We start from the raw sequence: 20,266 nt of genomic DNA on the forward strand, positions 1-20,266 counted from the left end.
TCGTTCCCCTCTCAATGAAGGCGTAACCTCACTTCCTGAAGGAAGGTGGGAGGGGAACGAGAAAGAGAAAATAATGCGGCTCCACTCCATCCCCAGAGGGGAGATCAGCGAGGACACAGTCTAGACAGGGGTTGGACAGCAGGGACCTGTAATTCCTGTCTCATTTGTTTTCACCTTTCTCGGGACAGGCACTGGTGCAGTTCCTGTGTCTCCCTCAGCTCCTAAAAGGGACCAAGTTGTAGGTTCCAGACTTAAAACAAACAAACAAACAAACAAACAAAACGAAACCAAACAAAAAACCACCCCAAAAACCACCAGAAAAAGACTACTGTTGAACTTTAAAACACCTTTTAAATTACACTTCTATTGCACAGAGTTTTTGCAGCTTCCACTGGTAGCAACCTTTGGAGAAGCTGAACAACAACAAAAAAATCAGAGCCATCAAAAGGCCTCGCAGACCTTTTCTGCAGGGAAAAGAGGTCCACATGTTGTGGAGGAGCTTGGAGAAACGAGCGGTACTGAGAGAAGAGTTCTGTCAACAGAAGACCTGAGCTTCAAAATGGTACTGCAAGGAGAATGTGTCTGACTGGATTGTAAAAAGCGTCCAGCACAAGGATGGGAGAGAAAAAGAAAAGCGCAGTAAACCGAAGGGCAGGGCTGGAATGATGACAGGAGGGAAATCAGCTTCAGCCTATCCCAGCACCTGGGGAAAAAGCCTCACAGTGCAATTCAGGGGAAATTTAAAAAATGAAAAATAAGCAGTTTAGCAGGATTGAAATCAGAAAAATGTGATTTAAATAGGCAAAGTTAAGACCAGGTTGCTTGGTTATAACAGATGATGTAGAAGGGTAACAGTTTAAAACAGTGGCATGGGGTAAGACTGTTAGGTAAAAGAGGGCAAATAAACCAGAGGACATGACTGATAGGTTGACTAAGAAAAATGGAACTTTCTGAAGGGAATTCCAGTAGTTTTACAGGTGCAGATAAGCATGTCGGAACCCAAGGGCGCACGTAAGCACCTAAGGCCGGTACTTAGTTTGGGTCGTTCACTCTGAGACAAGTCAGATGGAAATACTTGGCACACGTTCTTTCATCTAATTCCATGGGGGTTTTTCCCAAACGAATGGGAGACATGCATTTACTGTGAATTGCACATCAACTATGTGATTTAAAAAAATCATTTAAAGTAAAATTCCTTTTTTTTTTTTTTTTCTTAATTACCTTTTACATGAGACTCGACTTACTTATCTGACATAGCAATTTGTTCCAACATTGCAGAGCCCGTGTTTGTCTTCCAGTTTCCGGATATGGAAGTTCTCCTGAAAGGGGGAAAATATTACAGAGACAGCCAGTGTATGTATATTTTCACTCTCTTTAATTACTCGGATTTTCACAGGAAAACTATAGCGGTATTTACACCTTTTTCATATCTGGCAGCTTAGAACATCTGAAACGCGAAGAATTCTAACAGGCATCGCAATTGTCAGTAATACTCACTTCACTTGTCGGCATGTTATGAACTATGACAATGCTGTCATAGTTGTGTTCCCCATTTATTCATTTAAGACTTTTTTAAAAAAACAAACCACTAGGATTAAGTGAAAGTGTTAGCAATAAGCTGTTATCAGTTATAAATGGATTGAACAGCCTGTAACCTACTATTACTGCAAATGTCAAGAAACTGAAGCTACAGCTTCTCATTTCAAATCCAGAGCACTGCAGGGTTAGGTCCCAACACTTGAAAATCACGACATTTATCTTTTTAACATCTCCAAAGTGATCTCAGATCTGGTTTAGAGCTGGATTTTGGTTTCTCCTTCGGTTTTCATTCTTTGCTAGTCTACTAATTCATCTAATCAGTTTATGTCACGGCTTGAGTATACCGTCAAGAAGAAAAAAAAAGCAATTTTTTTTTCTCCTCAGACCTTAGGACTGCTACCAGGGCTGGGAAGATAGTACTGTTTTCTGAAACCTAAATGCTGCACTGGGAGTAGGCTAAGGGTACAAATTATGAAGTGTTACCAGTTAGTAAAATAATAGGAACATCTGTAATGTATTAAAAGTACATTAGGCAGCAGCTATAGTTTTCTCTCCATTTTTCTATTAACCTAATTACGAGGGTCAGTAGCAGTTGTGGAGGAATGTTGACTTTTCTATGGGAGTCTCGTAAGTTTAGCTGAATTTCAGAGCATAAAGTTCTTCCACGGTGCCATGTTCATTGTTGATGTGGGAGAAACTAGCGGAAGGGGAAGGTGCATGTTGCGTGCTGTGTGTAAGGTAACTTTGCCCAGTAATAAGGCTACTTTGTGATTTCCACTTCGTTTTTCAAGTGATATTTATGTGTGTACTTACAAATTAAAGGTTTTAAGTTCGTTACTACTTTACACACATATTCTGCATCAGAGAGAGAATACTTCTCACAAATCACAGTTAAACTCCACTGCAAATTTCTCACTCAAAGGCATTCATTTGCATGTCCTATTTAAGGTGTCTTTTAGGAAGCAAGATATGACCCTATCAGGGAGGGAAAGAAAAAAATATCCTGAAGACTTTTAGCAAGTATTTAGTTGAAGATCCTCAGGTGCACTGAGGTAACCTCAGCACTGCTGACTACGGAAGAGAAGACAGTTTGCTTTAAGCCGTGCTTTCGCTCCACAACATTGAAGGAGCCCTGTTGGACCTGAAGCAGCTTCAGGACCGGCTGCAGCGATGCTGCAGGGACCAGATGAGGAGCGAGAGGAATGCTACGGACGCAGACCTAACTGGTGTAACCTCAACAGCGCGTGGGCTGGAGCCATTGATGCCAGGTCTGTCACACAGAAGAACCCCAAAACAACAGGGCTCTTCCATTAGACCACGGTTAAGTGATACACAAAGTACCTGGCCAGACCATCTGGCACTTGAAACCTTAGATATAGTATCTGTAATTCATATATGATTTCCTCTACTGAATATGTAGTTTCCCACCCTTCTTCGCTTCCGTTCTGATAATTGCTGAGGGTCTTTCACATCGTTATTTCCTCCTCTTTTACTAAATACTGAATAAGGTAGAAAAGAACTCCTAATGCTTTTGAGTGCTTTACATTTAGGCTTGACGTGTTTTCACTTGATTTGGTCTTTGCAAAGAAGGAAGGTTTTAAAATTGGGGAAAAAGGAATTATGACTAGTATAAAGAATTCATAGTAACTTGAGCTTCCCCTTTTCAAATACCTTTCTGCTTTATTTAGTACCATTTAAAGTACGCAATCTGAATTGTCCAGACAGGGACTTGTTATCGGAAAAAGACGTAGAAACGTCTACCTGCAATTCTTGTGTAGGTAGCCTGCTTAGTGGTTTCATTCTATAGCTCTGTCTTTCTCTGGTTGATGCGCTCTACTTTTGTTTTATTGACCTTTTCGTCAAAGTACATGAAGTTATGGATTCAGAGTATTGCTTTTGGAGAGGAGATTTAAATGCAGCGTTGTTGTATTTCTGTTTTTCTTCATTGTGTGTGACCCTTTTAACTCTATTTCCTTGAAGTCATGAATTCTGTAGCGGTACCAAGTGTAGTTAAGTATGCGTCACAAAGCGTTTTGAGGAGCTGTGGTATTTAGAGGGATCCAATGTTGCATTTTGGCTATAATCTCCACTGACAGATGATAAGCACCAGTGTTTTGTGAGTCATGGATCCACTTATACCACAATTTCCCACAGAATTATAAAACTGAAGCTCTTAATAACTCTCTTTAAACTACAAAAACAAATGTTCAGCTGGTATTTTTTGTGGTGGCTCTCTAAGTACTCTGTTCCTGTGTCACAGAACGAAATGAGAACCAGCTGTAAAACAATATTCTACTCACATAATGTATATGTATGCGTATGAAGAATTTTTCAGACATTTGCTAAATCTTCTTTGCATGATGCTTTGTAACAATGCCTCATGATTTTTGTCTGTGATTTAACTGTATGAAAGAATCTAGAGAAAAAAATGACCGCTAGGCTTTTAGCATTTGGATGAACCTCTAGTTTCTGAGTAGAAACTTAAAAACAAATAAAAGGTAGGAGGAACAGGCTGTCATTTTAACTTATTTTTGCTGTCCCTTAGGCCAACTGCTTCTTCTGTGAAGAAGAAACATTTATGTTTGAAAATGATAAATTTACCATGGCTGACTCTTCCAAAATTATTCTAGACACTGAACAGCATTTAAATTTCAAGTCAAAGAAAAAAATGTAGGGCGCTCTCCTATGAAATGTCGTGGTCCAATTTCTACCATAGGGAATGAACCATCAAGTTACTAATATTGCATCTGACTGCTGGTATCTGGCGATGTGTCATAACCATTAAGAGCTGGGCCTTACTCCTAAGACTCTGCCACTTGGGAGCTGTAAGACAGAGACAAATCAACTCTCTTTATTATAAACAAGAGAGGAGGGGAGAGATGGGTAGCACAACACAAGAAATCTGCCTGTCAAAGCACCAACAAGAGAGAGAAGTACTATTCCAGCCTTGAAGAGGCAGAAGTAGTTGTGTGAAAAGGTCCGAGGTCGAGAAAGAAGGCTGGCTGGTGACTGGAAGTAGAGGGAGAACAAGACTCTTGAATGGCACCGAGTAGAATAAAAGGGGCGAGGGAGAACTGGGGGCAATAAAAAAGGTTAGGCATAAGGGGTAAGGATTAAGAGATGAAAAGGTAGAAGTGGTCTGGGAAAGCGGTGGGACTGGACCAAGATATGATTTGGACAGATAGGAGAGGTGACTTTGGGCTGTAGGAGTTTAGTGATACTAGAAAAAGTAGGATGGATGTCTCCAGGTAGGGAGCTGAAGCCAGGGAAAGTCAACAGCCTGGAACACTAATGTAAGACAAACAAGCAGAATTGGAATTAACTTTCCCAGAGACGCCAGGGGATAAAAGCTGTATCGTTCAGACGCGTTTGTTTGTGATTCTTATTGCCTATAGGGAGAGGTGGGGCAGGCCCAACACACCTCAAATTCTGGGAGCTCGAATCACAGAGTTTCTGCATCACTAAGACGACTGAAAATCACCAACAAAGAATTCCAGAAACCTCTCAATCCTCACAAGCTATTTGAGCGTTCTGCTCTCGTCACTGCGTACCACTCAAATTTCCAACACACTGTTTTTGCAAAATTTAGATAGTTTTGGGTTCAAAATAAAGCAGAAGGATTGAGTGTCCCTACTGCTAGATGGATCTGACCTATGGGAACAGTATTTTCAAAAAAAAGCACCTCTGCTGTGCTTTCTTGAGGCCCCTCAGATGTACTGTGAGAGGCAGAGAGACTACTGAGTTGTTCCTGAAGGCCTGGTCTTTGATGTTCTTTCTCAAATACCCCTTCAAGTCTTATGTCAGGAGAGGCTAGCAGTTACTCATACAGTTTTGATCTTCGGACTGTAATGTCTTCGGGGAGAAGTGAAGAGTACGTGGCCTTCCAAGGAGATATATCCACCTAAGGAGATATATTTTGCCTCTTCATCCCCCGCTGGGCAAAAGGTTCTACCTTCTCATAGACCTTGTTGGCTGTTCCTAAATTACCTGATACTTAATGCTAATTCGACCTTTAATATTATAAAACATTTCATGCATTTTCTTTAACCCAGCTCCAGCTTTTGCTTCACCTCCTATTTATGATTTGCTTGGAGTTCAATTATTTTTACTGATAAAAAACTTGACCGTACCTTAAAAATGTCAACATACAAGAAATCTCTGATTCCTCCACTGTTACAGGAGTCCCTGGTGAAATACCTTTGTATGTATATGTGGGTGTGCATATGTAAATGCATGTGTGTATTTTTATCCATGTTTTGTTATATTTTTCCTGCCTCAGAATTGTGAGCGTGAGGGAACGAACACATGAGATGATCTAACTTGCCTTAAAAACATGAATGAAATGAGTGTATGTCAGATTACATTGCTTGATAATTGAAATAGAGTAAAAATATGCATAAAGACAGTTATCACATCTCAACTACTACGTGACAACCTGTTATGCTGCTCAAGCTTAATGTCTCTGAAACTGAAACATCCTTTGACTCTCATATAGTCATGATCTTTAAACAAACACCTGGATTCTTCTTCTCTCTAGAAGAGATTTTCAACCATATATATGTGAAGATCATTGCAAGACTAGATTTTTTTTTACATCTGTTATGTTGAGAGTACTTTGTTTCCTTAAAGTGTTATGATTCAGGTTTGTGTGAATGAATGCCACCCAAATACCCTTGGAGGGAGAAGAAAATTTGACTCTAAGTTGGTGAAAAGATACAAAGGAATCTGATTTAACAAGTCCTTTATAACAACAAATCCCCTTCCGACTGCACCTTTCTTTAAAGGAAAAAATAAACAAGGGTTAGCAGGAAAACCACTCTGGCAGGCTCACCTGTTGTCTTATTCTCCTCCTCCCAGTCACAATCAACTTTAAAGTAAGTCTTGATAAATCTAGAATGCCTAAAACACTGTCTTTCCAGAAAGTATGACAATGGAGGCATGGAGTCACCGCATCGGCTCAGAGACTCATCCAACAGTCTTAATCTTATTGGTGCTTATCAGTTTTGAAACAATAGGATGAAAGAAGATAAGGTTTTGGCTCACATGTATGCTTTGTAGTTACTGCCTATCTTTTGGATCCTGATGTCATATTTGGAGTCTATGAAGGGTTCAGTAGTGGCGTAGGTCTGAGTAAGTGCTACCACGCTGGCTATGTCCTGAAAATCGTAGTGGTTGTCTACCTTGATCTGTAGTCATCATACCACAAGTAAACAGCATATACAAAAGAAAAAAGAGCAATTAGGAATATAATGTAGAGTTCAGTTGCAAATGGCATTCATGAGAAGTATGTTTTTTGACAGCATATCAGTTTATAAAAAAAAGTATCGGATTTCTAGATTCTATAACATTCCCGCATTAAAGTATCTATTTTTCTAGGCAAATATTATCTCTTCATCTGTAGAAAGCAATTTTCAGACAGCGGAATTTTATTTTGCTTTTCAATTTTTTTTTTTTTAAGTGGCAATTTTTAATTTTATATCTGCAGGCTTTAGAATTTTTCAAGGTGTGATAACATGCAACACTAATTTATATAGAATTCTTGTTGATTCTGTACATCACTCATGTAAGTGAATGTATATGGAGCCCACCATGTACTATCACACCACGTATCTCCCGGGAGGGAGGAGATGAAGGGTCGTGATATCCTGATGAATGTACATTCACATGGAGCACAGAGGGTTGGCTCAAGACAGCAGAACCAGTTTTTCTTATTTTTTCTCACTTCTCTGCATGGAGTCAGGCTTTCGAGGAGTAGGATTTCCTCGTTGTGGAACACTGTGCTGAGACGGCGAATGGTACTAAACCCGTCAACTTTAACGTCTTGAAGTAAGAGGGAAGTGGAAAATTGGGGAATATTGAAAAGTGGGGAGAGGCAGAAGGAGACGTTAGAGGACAGATGGAGGCATCACTTTTGGACAGGGAGAGCACAGCTCTACAGTTGACTTAAAGGAAGCTGGATGCAGTGAGGAGGAAGGATGGCTCAGAAGAGAAGTCTCTCAGGGCTAGTAGAAAACGGCAGAGGGAAACTGGGACTCCACCACATTGACCCAAAGCACATTTCAGAACGGTGAGGATAGGAGGCAGGGATTAGTATTTCTCAGGTTATCTACCGTTAGAGAGTCTGCAACTCTTTGCAAGCCCAGCGTCTTGTCTGCTTCCACTGTCACCTGGTACTTAAAAGGGAACCTGTGGGGCAGAGTGCCGCAGCTGTGAGACGGGACTAGCGTATCTCATGGGGTCTGGTGAAACTCAGAGAAGTCATAAGGCCTCAGTATTTGCTTTCAACTCTCAGATGGAGAACAATACAGAGTAATTTGCTGTTTGAGAGCCACAAAACCAGACACAATGCCCGGTTTCAACTTAGTTTCTGAAAACTTAATAGCATATGCAAGTCTAATTACGAGCAATGGAAATGCTACGCCTAGCCCTGCCTTTAGGGAGGACTGGGGGACGAGGAGAACCTTCATTTGGACCCTGACAGTAAGCGTTTCACTTCAAAAGACTAGCATTTAATCTTCAAGGATTTAAAATATTTTACAGCTAAAAAAAAATCTAGACATATTCCTGGACATTTGCTACGCAGAACATTTGTGTGCATTATTTCCCTTTTCTATAAACGAGAGGTGAACATCGAAAGTACAGTATAAGCATTCTACTACTTCACACATGCAATCCACAGAGCCTGCAGCTGAAGTAATGAGTGGTAAGTTCCGCTCTCAGTTACACTGGCTGCCAGATTTCCACTAACTAACTTAAGTACGAAATAAAAGCAAAAGACTCATAGGCAGAAGAACATAACATACCGTATGACTTGCATAATTACTGAATAAAATACAATTAAATCGATTTTCTATTTCTCTTGCTAGTGGCAAATATTATATTTGCGGAGCTTTTGGAGATTCAAGATGATAAACGTAACTGTTCTCTGATGATTTGTTTTAAAATCTAAAGCACTTAAAGCACTGAAGTGTTTTCAGTGAGAGAAAGTGGTTAATCTGCAATGACTAGAAATTTTCACTGGTATCAATGAAAGCGGGATTTAAACCGTATCCCATTGAACCATCATTGTGAGAAAGTGATATCAAAACAACTGTACTCACCACTGAAATGCAATTACTTTGGAGAAAGAAAGCAGCAGTTATATAGCGGTATGAAACAATCACAGAGAATACATTAAGACAGGAAATGAAGAAAAGTTCAGTATCAGGCTGAAAGTAGTAAAGAACCAAGGCAAAACCTTCCTATATTCCCAGGTCCAAAAAGTTGGATTGTGCAAACAGACCTTGACTCTTAAATAGTTTCACTGCAGTCAACTAAATTAATAAATAAGGTTCTGCTTCAAGAAAGCATCTCGGCACGTTTCGAAGAGTATCCTGTACAGGACAACACATCGACTGAAAAGGCACCCATGTGAAAATATATGGTGCGTTTTAGTATTTTCCTAAAGCGAGGTGCTTTCTTGAATAATACACAAGCAGAGATTTGCAAGGGTAGGGATCCGAGACAGAATTTGGACAGTGAAAAGTTAAGATATCCAGGAAACAAAAGAACATGCATGTTATTTTAGGCAAACCCCCGGCCTCCTAACATGCAACAAGTAGCATCTGCACCTTTCCCATGCCTGAATGAGCGTGTCCAATCTTCACAACAACAGGAAATGTTGGCATTGTTAGCTAAGGGGGGAAACAAAAAGGACGTATTAGAGAGAGCAACCATGAGTTAAACGAGTAAGCTACATCATTTATGGAAATCATTTAAACATGACCACAATGCAGCCAAAGCTGTTCTTGCCACGTGGTTATTCCAACATGTTGTTCCTCTGCGTAAGCCTCTGTGTTCTGATGAATTACTGTGCATCTTTTCCGAGCGCTGTGTTATTCCCAACACATACCATTGGTGTACTTCTATCTTAACTTTTTTGTATGTCTTTCGACTTCGCTTTTTAAACCGCATTTCCGCTATTTCTTATTTTATGTTTTGATACTGTGTTTTCTGACCCATAAACTCACATTCTCCAAGGGTCTAATCATTAATGATGTCAAATTAATCAACTTTTTCCTTTTCCCCTTGATTTACATTATTTAGCAAGTAATTGTAAATTCTGTGAATTCTTTTTTGTGACCACTTATGAAAGTAATCATGTCTAATGCACCAAAAAAATTTTCTTTAAAGGCAGATCCTAGCTTCTGCTACAGAATATCCAAGTTCTCTAGGGAAGGATTGCATAGAATGCAAGTAGTAACTCAGCCACTGATTAGGAAATCAAATATGCAAAGGCATATGAATATGCTTTATTCAATCAAACGATTATGGTTCTATCTCTCAGAAAGTTCTGTGAATAACCAGTTTCACTTCCACCATTCATTTGATGTCCCAGTCATGGGTACAGCTGTCACTTCTTTGTCTTTTTCTTCCACCTAAAATGTACATATATTGAGCCTCTATCAACCAAGCATGAATACAATACTTCGCAGAACAGGATTATAACTAGAAATAAAAAACTGAACAGCCTCAGCGTGTAATTAAACTGGGCAGCAGCAGGACACTAAGTGTTACGGCGTTTGAAACCTTCATTTAGTACCAAATTTTAATAGAGTAAATACAATCAAAGGCAAGGTTGATGCTTCAGAAAATAAACTAAGAATTGTTAAGAGATTTTACGAGAAATTTATCTTCCAAATACTTACAAAGGATTGACAAGGGGTTAAGCGGAGTTCACACATCTCACTGTGCTTTGCCCAACATCGCACAGAAGCACACAAACATATTTAGGTAGAAAATGTCACGGGACTGTAAATACTGACATTGAGATCAAGAAGTAAGAAACAGGAAGGTCACTTGGCTTTTGGGAACATCCAAACCTATCTGTAGGGTCACAGAGCTAACGAAAATTCACACATGCTTTTCCTGTATTTTAAACATTTATTTTCAATATGCATTTAAGGATGCCTGCTTTAAAAACACCTGAACCGAAAGCCAAGTCTGCACAAGAACAAGTGGGCGTTCACTGCGAGGTACACTTTCTACACTAACTGTCAGATTCCCAGGGCAATACTCTCTTTCTTTCTTTTTTTAAATGGACTTTTCTAAGATGCATACCAAAGCAATATTGTTTTGTTCTGACTTTTAAAAAAACAACATATAAAGGACATCTAAGCAAACGAAACCAAATTGCTTGTTTTTTGGCAGGATCTCAGTTTCTGCTCTGCCCCATCAGAGGAAAAAGGAGGAATCTTTGGATCTACTCCTTTAATCTGTCGGAGTTTCCAAAGTCTGATGAAACTACAGGCTCCTACAGTTGTCATCCACTCAACACAGGCCATGGAAGATTTTCATTGATTTCTGCATCAAACCCAAAGCCGTATCTTTTCAGGAGAAAACCAGATTTGCTTTAAAGACTTGCAGTTATGGAAATTTTACAGCAATCCTCGTTAAATTATTCCATGAGTTAAGGAAGTATGTCATATACGTGTCTTCTGCCAGGGCATCCCGGAGACCTGAAATCAAGGATTACTGCCACAGGCAGTGGAAACCAGCCCTGAGTGCTTGACATTACATGTGCGGCCACATTTCAGTGCCTGTGTAAAGGCAACTTGTATCTTTTGCAGAAATTCTGTGTACTTAGTCTAACACTGTAGGGATCGATAACTATGAAAGTCTTTTATTTAAGTTTCGTTCAGGAACCATTTCAAGAGCTGGTCTTTAAATCCAAAATACATTGAATTGCTTTTTACAGATCTGTTTCAATCTAACCAATTTAAGTTCAGGTCCGTAAGCAGGAAAAAAATTTTATATAATAGTTTCAAAACAGGCAAAAGCACTCGCAAGAGCATTTTACAGTAAAGGTCACCATTACTGCAATTTAAAAATAAAGTTCTTGCTAAACCGTAAGAATGCAAAGTCCCGTATAGTCAACATCTAGTCACTTATTTATTCCTTTCATAACCGGCCACTGGGGTTTTTCTTTTTCATTATTGGCGGGGGGGAGCAAATCATAGCAATACATACGGGCAGCGCCACATCGTTACGATTGAACTATAAACCACTGAACTGGGGTTTGTAATGGAAACGCTGGCAGACCTCTAACTACAGCAATACAAAAGGCACTCCTGTAATTAGAGGACCACGTCTTTCGCCCATGATCCCAACGCTGTGGAATCCTCTGTGGACCACGGGAACACAGAGTAACTAAAATAAAAAAAAAAAAAAAAAAAAAAAAAAAAAATAAAAAAAAAAAGAAAAAGAAACTCTGCTTTCTCCCTCAGAGCAATGTGCTAACACATTTAAGGCAGTAGAGTTCGTTTTGCTCTGGAGCCCACGCTGAGGGTCGCGCGTGGTACGCCACATCCCAGTACAGGCAAGAGAAGAGGTGGCGGCAGGGGAAAAGGCACGGAACGCTGCTTTCCCAACCGCGGGCAGAACAGCCCAGCCAGCAGAGAAGGCAGACGGATAGGAAGTCACCTCCGCGCTTCTCTTGCTTCCAGCTATCGCTGCGCAGGCCCACGAACCCAGGGCTGATGAAGCTGTATTTTGGTTTTTGAACGGCGTTTCCTCTGTTCCCGCTCTTACTTTAACTACCCGAGTTTCCCCTTTGTACGTGGGAACCAGACACGTGCCGTCGTGCAGTCACTTCCCCGCCGCTAACTGGTTTCCAGTTGTGCGCGGTGTTGTTCTGTCAAGCAGCAGCAAAGCCTGAAATTTCTTATGGAAATGACGGAGACCTTGATGTGAGTCCTCCCGCCACCTCTTCCCAACCTGCTCTTGAGGTTAATTTCTGTCTTAACAGAACGAGCAGTCTCAGGACCTCTCATACGTCTGGGCAAACGTTATGTAGGATACAACTGCAGTAGTAACACCAAAAGCTTCCCGGCTCCATGGTTTCCTCTTAATTTACGTTATAGTTACTTGGTAGAGAGATACCTCGAAAGAAGATCTAGCATGTATCAATGGATCCACTTAAACAGAGTCGATACTAATAGGACTCGTTGCATGTTTTCTTTGAAATGTATTTCTTTGGGGGAAATGCCATTTTGCAAAAGTATTGCTCATTTTTAAAGGTTTTCTTAAATTCAGAAAAGTATAAATTCTACTGTGACAATTAAAAACAGGGGAAAACATCAGAAGAGATGAACAACAGAAATTACATCAAGAATTCTGGCAAGTTCCTAGGTATGAGAGATGGAAATGGACTACACTGCATGAACCCTCACACGTACATATAATACACATGAAATACAACTGAACATTAAAAAAAAAAAGAAATTAGGATAAACAGGACTTCCGTTATAGCTTAAATAACAATAAATTATAATTATTAGCGTGAGAGAAAACAGCATACACGTCCATAGGTGTATATGAATATGATCGGATTGGAATAAACATTGGTAGCAACTGGAAAAACCGTCATGGCTCTTTGTAGGAACCCATATACAAACCAGCTGAGATACATTACTGATACTTGCTCGTACGGTAGCACTAACCAAAGTAACATCACTGAGTATTAAAAAGTTCTGTCAGCTCCTAAAAACGACAAAGACTGATTCAGTCTATACGCTTTCGTCTCTGTGCTTTTAACCTCTTACATTGTTATTCTAAATAAACGTGAAGTCTCATTTCAACAGAACCTTAACTTAGAATAAGCTGCACTGTGCTCGCTTCCACGCTTAGGACTAGGTACTACTACCAGGAGGTACTGCCGCGACCTGTGAACTTAAAGACGTGTTCCCCAGGAGAGCAAAAAGTAGATTATGTTTTGCAGATAAAAGGCAGCAGTAAAAAATCTTTTGAAGCAGAATCGTTTTAAAATCTGGGTAACAGAAGTCTACATTCTTGTTCCAAACTGAGAAATAGTTAGCGTGGAAGCTGCTTTCCTGAAACGACATGTTTGAACGGTTTCTGTCATATACTAATAGCATGAATTAAGTCTACATAGTTAATGGCCAGACAACCCTGAAGGTTTGAAGGAGGGCACCTTCAAACCGGGCGTTACTCACGTTTGACACGGGCGTAATGAGCGTAGCAGTAACACTTTAAAACCCCGCGGCAGGCTGGGCCCTTGTCTAAGCGTTAGAAGTCTAACCCCGTCTCGGTTAACCGCACTGCGGAAGGGTTCAAGGATGGAGGAAAATGAGGGATTAAGTATTGGAAGTGATTAAATTCTTAATGGAAATAACACAGTATATATGGGTTTAAAATGTGACTGTCATATCCTGTCTGAAACATCTTTATGTTTTTAGTAACATGGCTATCTTTTCCCTATCCAAATCACTATATATTAGTATTTTTCATTCAAGAGCTCATTTGCATGGCATTTAACTCCTTACTATCACTTTATTTTACATAACTACTTTTATTTTCTTATTTTCAAGGCAGGCCAGTTGAAAATAGTTCCTTTAACGGCGTTGTATGAAGGTCACTAAAACGTGTTCTGCAACAGGCCTGATACGTTTTTTTAGACGAACACATTTGAAGTTAATTGGCGCCGTCCTCATAGGAGCAATCGGCCTGACACGAGCAGATTTGATTTTTCAGCCATATACTTGCAATGGGCCTACAGCAGCTGGCAAGCCGGCTCAAACCTGAGCTTGACCGGTAGAGCTTCAAACTACCACGAGATCCGGACTCCACCACCTCCACGGGTAAACTGGAGGCCAACGTACAAGCCTCATACTCTCAAACCACCTGCAGCAACCGTAATGCTCTTTAATTCTTTTAAATTACTGATAATAATACAGGCAGCAACCCCTCACCGCCTCTCGCTGTTGCAGATCCGCCATTCGTTTTTCACCGGCTCTATTGATATTAGTTCCATAAGAGCAAAGACAGCACAGCAGGAACTCATGACACATTATTTCTCCAGTTATCCACTTGCTCTTTTTGTTTCCCGTACCATGGACAGGCAACTAGCAACGTAATTATAGCTGCAATGAAACTATTTAGATTTACGAGTAGACAAAGAGCTACCTCAGACGAGAGTTATACTGATGGAATTACTAAATCCAGGGAGAAATTTGACCCAGTATTCTGAAGTTGCTGAATAAACACTAATTAAGGGAAGCGCGTACTCACAGCAAATCATTTTGAAATGTATCACAGAAGCACGTTTCTGTGTCACCGGCTCTCTCGGAATCAGGCCATGACATCTGTCGGGTTAGCTAGCGTGAGACCGCGAAGCTTTTCCAAACTGCTGGTGTTGGGAGCAGTAAGTTATCAAGTCATCCTCATCAAGGCTGGAAATGCTTTGGATTTTTGCTCTTCTGTTGACGTAAGTTATTACATCAGACATTCCTTTTCCACATTGCTAGGTTGATTTGCAAATTGGATGCAAACCCAAATTAGGTTGAAAGATTCATTAGTTGCTGGTCAGAACCTATTTTAAATGCCTGAAATCTGTAAAGTAAGACTGTATTGCTCTTCTGAAGCGTCAAGATATTTTCAGTATGTTGCATATGTTGTTTTTGTAAAAGATTTAGGGCTGGCCGGTCTTCTGTTCTGATCCTACATATTAATAATTACACTGAATGAACAGGGAAATGCAGAAAATTCAATCAAATTCAGAAAACACTGCAATTATCGATCTTTGCTTTTGCTAGAAGGTAAGAAAAATTTGCCAAATTAAAACGGTTAAAAAAGACACTGATCAAATGATATAGGTGCTCAAAAAGAGCAAGTGCAGTGAGGACAGTAGTTGACACATAGATAAGCAGTAAAACCTTGGGTTCCAGAAGACTTCATGGACACAAAAAGCTCCGACAGCTCCTGAGCTCTGACCTGGAGATGCACAGTGGTAAATAGCTAAACTGCCTGCATTCAGAACATACTTTAGTTCCAAAACGAAGCATATTCTGACAGCCAAAAATTAAGAAAAACCAGTTAAAGTTAAAACATACAGTTTTTCCCTTCCTCTTTTCTCGAAAGCCGGTAGAGGATTTTTTTTCTTCTTGAGAAGAGGAAGGAATCCATATTGTTCTGGAAGACTTCATTTGTTATCCAAACATAGAGTGTTTGCAAAAGTATTCGTTAGCATCATTTCAAACACCCGGGTATATCTGTTGGTCTGCAATATATGGCAGGCCAACAGTTATCGAGCCTCGGATGCTCGTTTTGTTGAAATCACCATTTTGGAACTGCCATGTAGTATGTGCAGAAGAACCAAGAAGATACAGTTGGGCATGAAATTAAAAAAAAAACAACCCACAAACCAACAAACAGCCCAAACCAATGAACAATGCAAAAATTGCTCTGTGAAAAAGAAGGTATTGAAACAGATGCTGCAACTCTGACGTCCGAGCAATTAATTAACAAAATTATAAAGCTCATGAATACTTATCCGCCAATGTTGTGCTCGTGAAGAACCGTGCTAATTTTACATGCTACCTGTATTTTCAATGCACTTTATTGAAAAATCCGAAGTAGAATGGGGAGTCTGCCGTAGTGCTGAGTAAGAAGTACCTAATGCTTCTCTCCTTCCTGAATTCATCGCTACGATTTCCTTTAAACTGGAATTTGAGTACTGTGCATACAGTTCCAGTGTAGCAGCAGCAGCAGGGAAAATAATCCTGTTACTTGAATATATCAACAAGAGTCATGTCCTTCCAGTGAACCTGGCAAAATAAACTTAACTTGTGTTTTACACAGAAACAAAACAACCATGGTAACTAGAGGCAGCTGGCAGCACCATTAGTCTGGTGAATGGAGGTTCACTGCTCAGGATTTGTGTAGCCATCAGAGATTTGACACCCGCTTCTTACAAACGTATTTCTGCCTTGTCAGTTTATTCTTTTCTAAACTCGAGCCAAAACGAAGGCTCTTGGGCAGAAATCCTACTCAATTTTTTTTTTTTGCCCCCCCTGAACGGAGTCTAAGTTAGTTGCAGGGTGTGACATACTTTTACCACAGTAATTTTTGAAGGAATTGCCTGATGAAACATCAACTTTGAAATCACAGAACTGTACAGACCTGGTCCCGTTAGGTCCCGTGCCTAAAACGCACCCCATCCCGTTCACAAATGCCCAGGAAACCTGCTGGCACCGTAGGACATTTTTATAGATAGCAACATTCCCCAGAGACCTCTACATAAAAACACTGTGACTGGTCACTAAAAATACTTCCTCCTTTTACTTCTTCTAGCTCTGAAACCCATATACTCTTAGCAAGATGCAAGTTTGAAAATGAAATGCCGTTTGCCAAACTCTGACGACTGTAGATACTTCAGTTGTGTAATGTCTGACCAACATAACTCTAGCGGCTATAAACGTCAACGCATCCCAGTTACCGGGTAAGAGTAAAGCGGACTTACAGGTACAAGCGCTTCACCTAATCAGATGAGCACGAAAATCTAAAAAGCCAGTTACTTTCATGATTCCCTTAGTGACGTCACGACAGCAAGGATGATGATCATCATTGCTCCTTAACATTTCAGCTGCATCAATGTACAGAAGCTGAAGATACTTTGTACTAGGTGCTTACAAAGATCGGTACCATTTTATTGTATTAATCTTTAATATCCGGCCACCTAAAGACTTCACGAACCTGCTTATCATGCTTTTTACTGGAGAAAGAAGTATTCTAGTTTGATATGCTTACACAATACCTATAGGCACCATTATCATCCTCCATAATCTGAAGGGAAGGTTATTTAGTTAACAAGTAGATGGCTATAGGTAAGCAGCACAGTCTTCATCTCTATTATTGTTTGTATTTTTCCATATGTAATGGAAGTAATACCTATTTTTTCCTATTTCAGAATTTTTGTGGAGTTTCTAAGCCTGGTTTACTAGAGTGTCATCCTGCGCTTTCTTCACATTAAGTCCATTAATTTAAAAAAAATTCTTAAAATGTAAGCTTCATACACTAAAGTGCACAAAGGTTTCTAAGTTCTTTTGCAATTTAAGTATTTTTGAACAATGCTTAGAGTTACATAACATAAGCTATTTTATTTCCAAGAGATAATTTGAATTCTTGTAAATCTACTTTGAATTCTTCTAAGATATAATGTAAAATATAATCAAAGCTGTATATGAAAATAAAAATAGGCAAAGATCATCTGCTAAAAAAAAAAAAAAAGCCCTCTTCTGGCAACAATACAGAAAACACGGGTTTTTGAAGATGGTATTCACCCTGGCTTTCATGTCCTCGTGGTTGAGTTGACTAGAAAAGCCACAATAGGAAAAAAAAAAAAAAGCGGGGGGGGGAAGGAGCGACAAAAAAACCCAGATGTTGCATAAACATGACTTACCTCAAATTCAGTGTTTAAATATTTATCTTTCCAATAATCCCCAAGCAAAGTTCATTTAACCACTCTCGTTCCATGTAATTTATTTGTGGAATATGCATCAGCTTAAATCTAATTTTGCTGTGCTTACTTTGGAGAAAGGAAATTAAAAGTGAAATAATGAACGTGGCCTTCTATTCATTTTTTCTTTCCCAGAAACAGGCAGGAAGAGTCCTAAATCAATAAACAAGCAGAAGATGTACTTTCTCTGGTCTATTTGCTTTTAAGATAGTTAGGGCTCGGCCATGCTCCCCATCACCAGCAGGGGTAGCTCATCATATTCCTCTCTTAATTAAGAAAAGCAGAAACATCATGCTTAAGCAGCTCTTCTTCTCAACAAACGCGAAGAACAATTTGGAGATGTCGAGGCAGATTTTCCACTACCTTACAGACACCTTGACAGAAAAAACTAGGCGTAAAACACTAGCTCTATGGAGCAACGGTTTATTATACCCCCTTTACACAAGCGGCAAGCCGAAGGAGAATCTGGTACGCTTTGTATTATCTTTTTAGATAAATAGGCATTAAAAGAAATCTAAAAGCTCAAGTGGGTAAAAAGAGTAGAGCCTTAATCTGATTAGTGTGCCAGGTCACCAAAGACAGGCAAATGCACCTTAATTGTGATTTCTTTATTCAAAAGAGAGGGTTAAAATGGCTTATAAACTAAGTACGTGCAATATGGATTGGTCCCAGGGAAACGCTGGGCCAATTAAAATCCCACTGCAATTAATGGGACTTGATGCAAAATTGGGTATTCTGAGCACCCCTTGTACAGCACCACGCCAGAGGACGGGACCTTAAGAAACCAGTTCTCTTGGTATTCACTGAAATCAAGTTTTGATGTGACCGTAGTGTATAAAGTGACGCTATCAAGTAAATCTGAACCAGGAAATCGATCTGAAATACCTTTGGCCCCATAACTGATTTTCAATTAAAAAAGAAAAGTTATCTACATCAACACAGAAGCGATCTGATGGTAGAAAAATCTTCTATTTTCAATACAGGTACGGCACGAAACCAGGAATTGTCATTAACAAGAAAAACATAAAGTGTAATGGCAGGGAATCAAAAAGAGCAGTTCCCACAGGTAGGAATTCCAGAGAGGACAAAATCTTCGCAAAGACAAATTCAATTTTAATTCCGGCATGGAAGTGTTTCATTCCATTCCTATCCTTCTACCAACTATTTAGCAAACTGCTGCCTCTAAAATCAAGAAACATTTTAGCACCTTATAAAAAAATTACCCAAATTGCTGTGACTATAAAATGTGTGGGGTTTTTTTACTGTAGTATTTAGGAAGTGACAGCTGTAAGTACCCTTCCTTTTGAAGTGGGATATAGTACATGTGGAGGCACCAGAATTTAAAGGCCACAAAAGCCCATCTATTTTGTGAAATACTATTCTAATTCTGAGCTTTCTACATGATTGTACGGGTTTTGCAGAGGATGTGTACGGTGACTGCATCAGGTAGACTGGAAGTCGTTTTTAGGAAAAACAAATGCAATGCCAAATGAGAACTAGGGAGAAAAGAACTCTAGGAAAGCATCAAGAAGGCAACAAACTATTACTGTGGAGAATCCTGCCTGCTATCGTTCTGAAATAAGATTTGCTGACCACAATGGAGAGAGAATAGGATCGATACAGCTAAAAAATTGTACCCTGTAGGCTGCTGGCAGCTGCTGTACAGAGCAGGCAGTTCCAACCAAAAGGCACCGCGTAGATTCTAACTGCTCGACAGCTGGCTGGGACAGCAAGGTGCCTGTTGCAGACCCCACTATCATCAAAGAGCCTTTGAAAAAGCCGTACGGACAACCCCTACGCAACACAGTTCACGTAACTCATAGTTGACGTAACTCATACTTGACATAACTCATACTTGACGTAACTCATACTTAACGTAACTCATACTTGACGTAACTCATACTTGACGTAACTCATACTCGACGTAACCCATACTCGACGTGACCCATACTCGACGTAACTCATACTGATACTCGAAGTATGAAAGTCGAGCCTGCCAGAGGAACACCCACGATACCCAGGATCTACAAACTGAATGCACGGTGCCGCCTCTTACGAAAAGCGAGATACAGAGGGGAGACAGCCGTGCTAGGAGGTGAGGTTCCAGCGCAGGCCACACAAAGGAAGTGCTGTCAGCGGGCTGTCCCGCAGACCTGCCACGCTGCAAAAGGCTGACAGGCGAGAGCAGACGCGGTGAGGAAGGGCAGGGAAGAAGCAGGGAGCAGAGGTGACCTGGCAGCGCTGCCTCTCCCCATGTCAGCTCTAAGGGTGATGCACCTCACTTGTCACTTTTTACCCCCAGTAACTCCTGGGGAAGAGATGAAAATATCATAAAGGCAGCATGAGTTTGCTCTGGAGTTCAGGGAAGCAGTAGCTCGCACCATGGGACTCTGCACGTATGGCATCCAACAGAAGGAGACCTAGTGTTTTTAA

The 20,266-nt window shown here is 40.2% G+C and overlaps 1 protein-coding gene across 1 annotated transcript in view; it reads right to left on the minus strand.

The window, feature by feature from the left end:
- The window catches only part of LOC104626378 (synapsin-2-like), a gene marked incomplete at its 5' end in the record, with an annotated part of 34,228 nt that extends 14,402 nt beyond the window's left edge, over positions 1–19,826 (minus strand). The window contains 4 exons of the mRNA XM_010294293.1: positions 1,245–1,319; positions 6,583–6,725; positions 9,150–9,212; positions 19,737–19,826. Coding sequence (XP_010292595.1) covers positions 1,245–1,319; positions 6,583–6,725; positions 9,150–9,212; positions 19,737–19,826 — 371 coding nt within the window. The remainder of the gene's footprint in view (positions 1–1,244; positions 1,320–6,582; positions 6,726–9,149; positions 9,213–19,736) is intronic.
- Positions 19,827–20,266: the final 440 nt, after the last annotated feature.

This window comes from Phaethon lepturus, unplaced genomic scaffold, assembly GCF_000687285.1.
Source record: "Phaethon lepturus isolate BGI_N335 unplaced genomic scaffold, ASM68728v1 scaffold2709, whole genome shotgun sequence".
Taxonomy (NCBI): Eukaryota; Metazoa; Chordata; class Aves; order Phaethontiformes; family Phaethontidae; genus Phaethon; species Phaethon lepturus.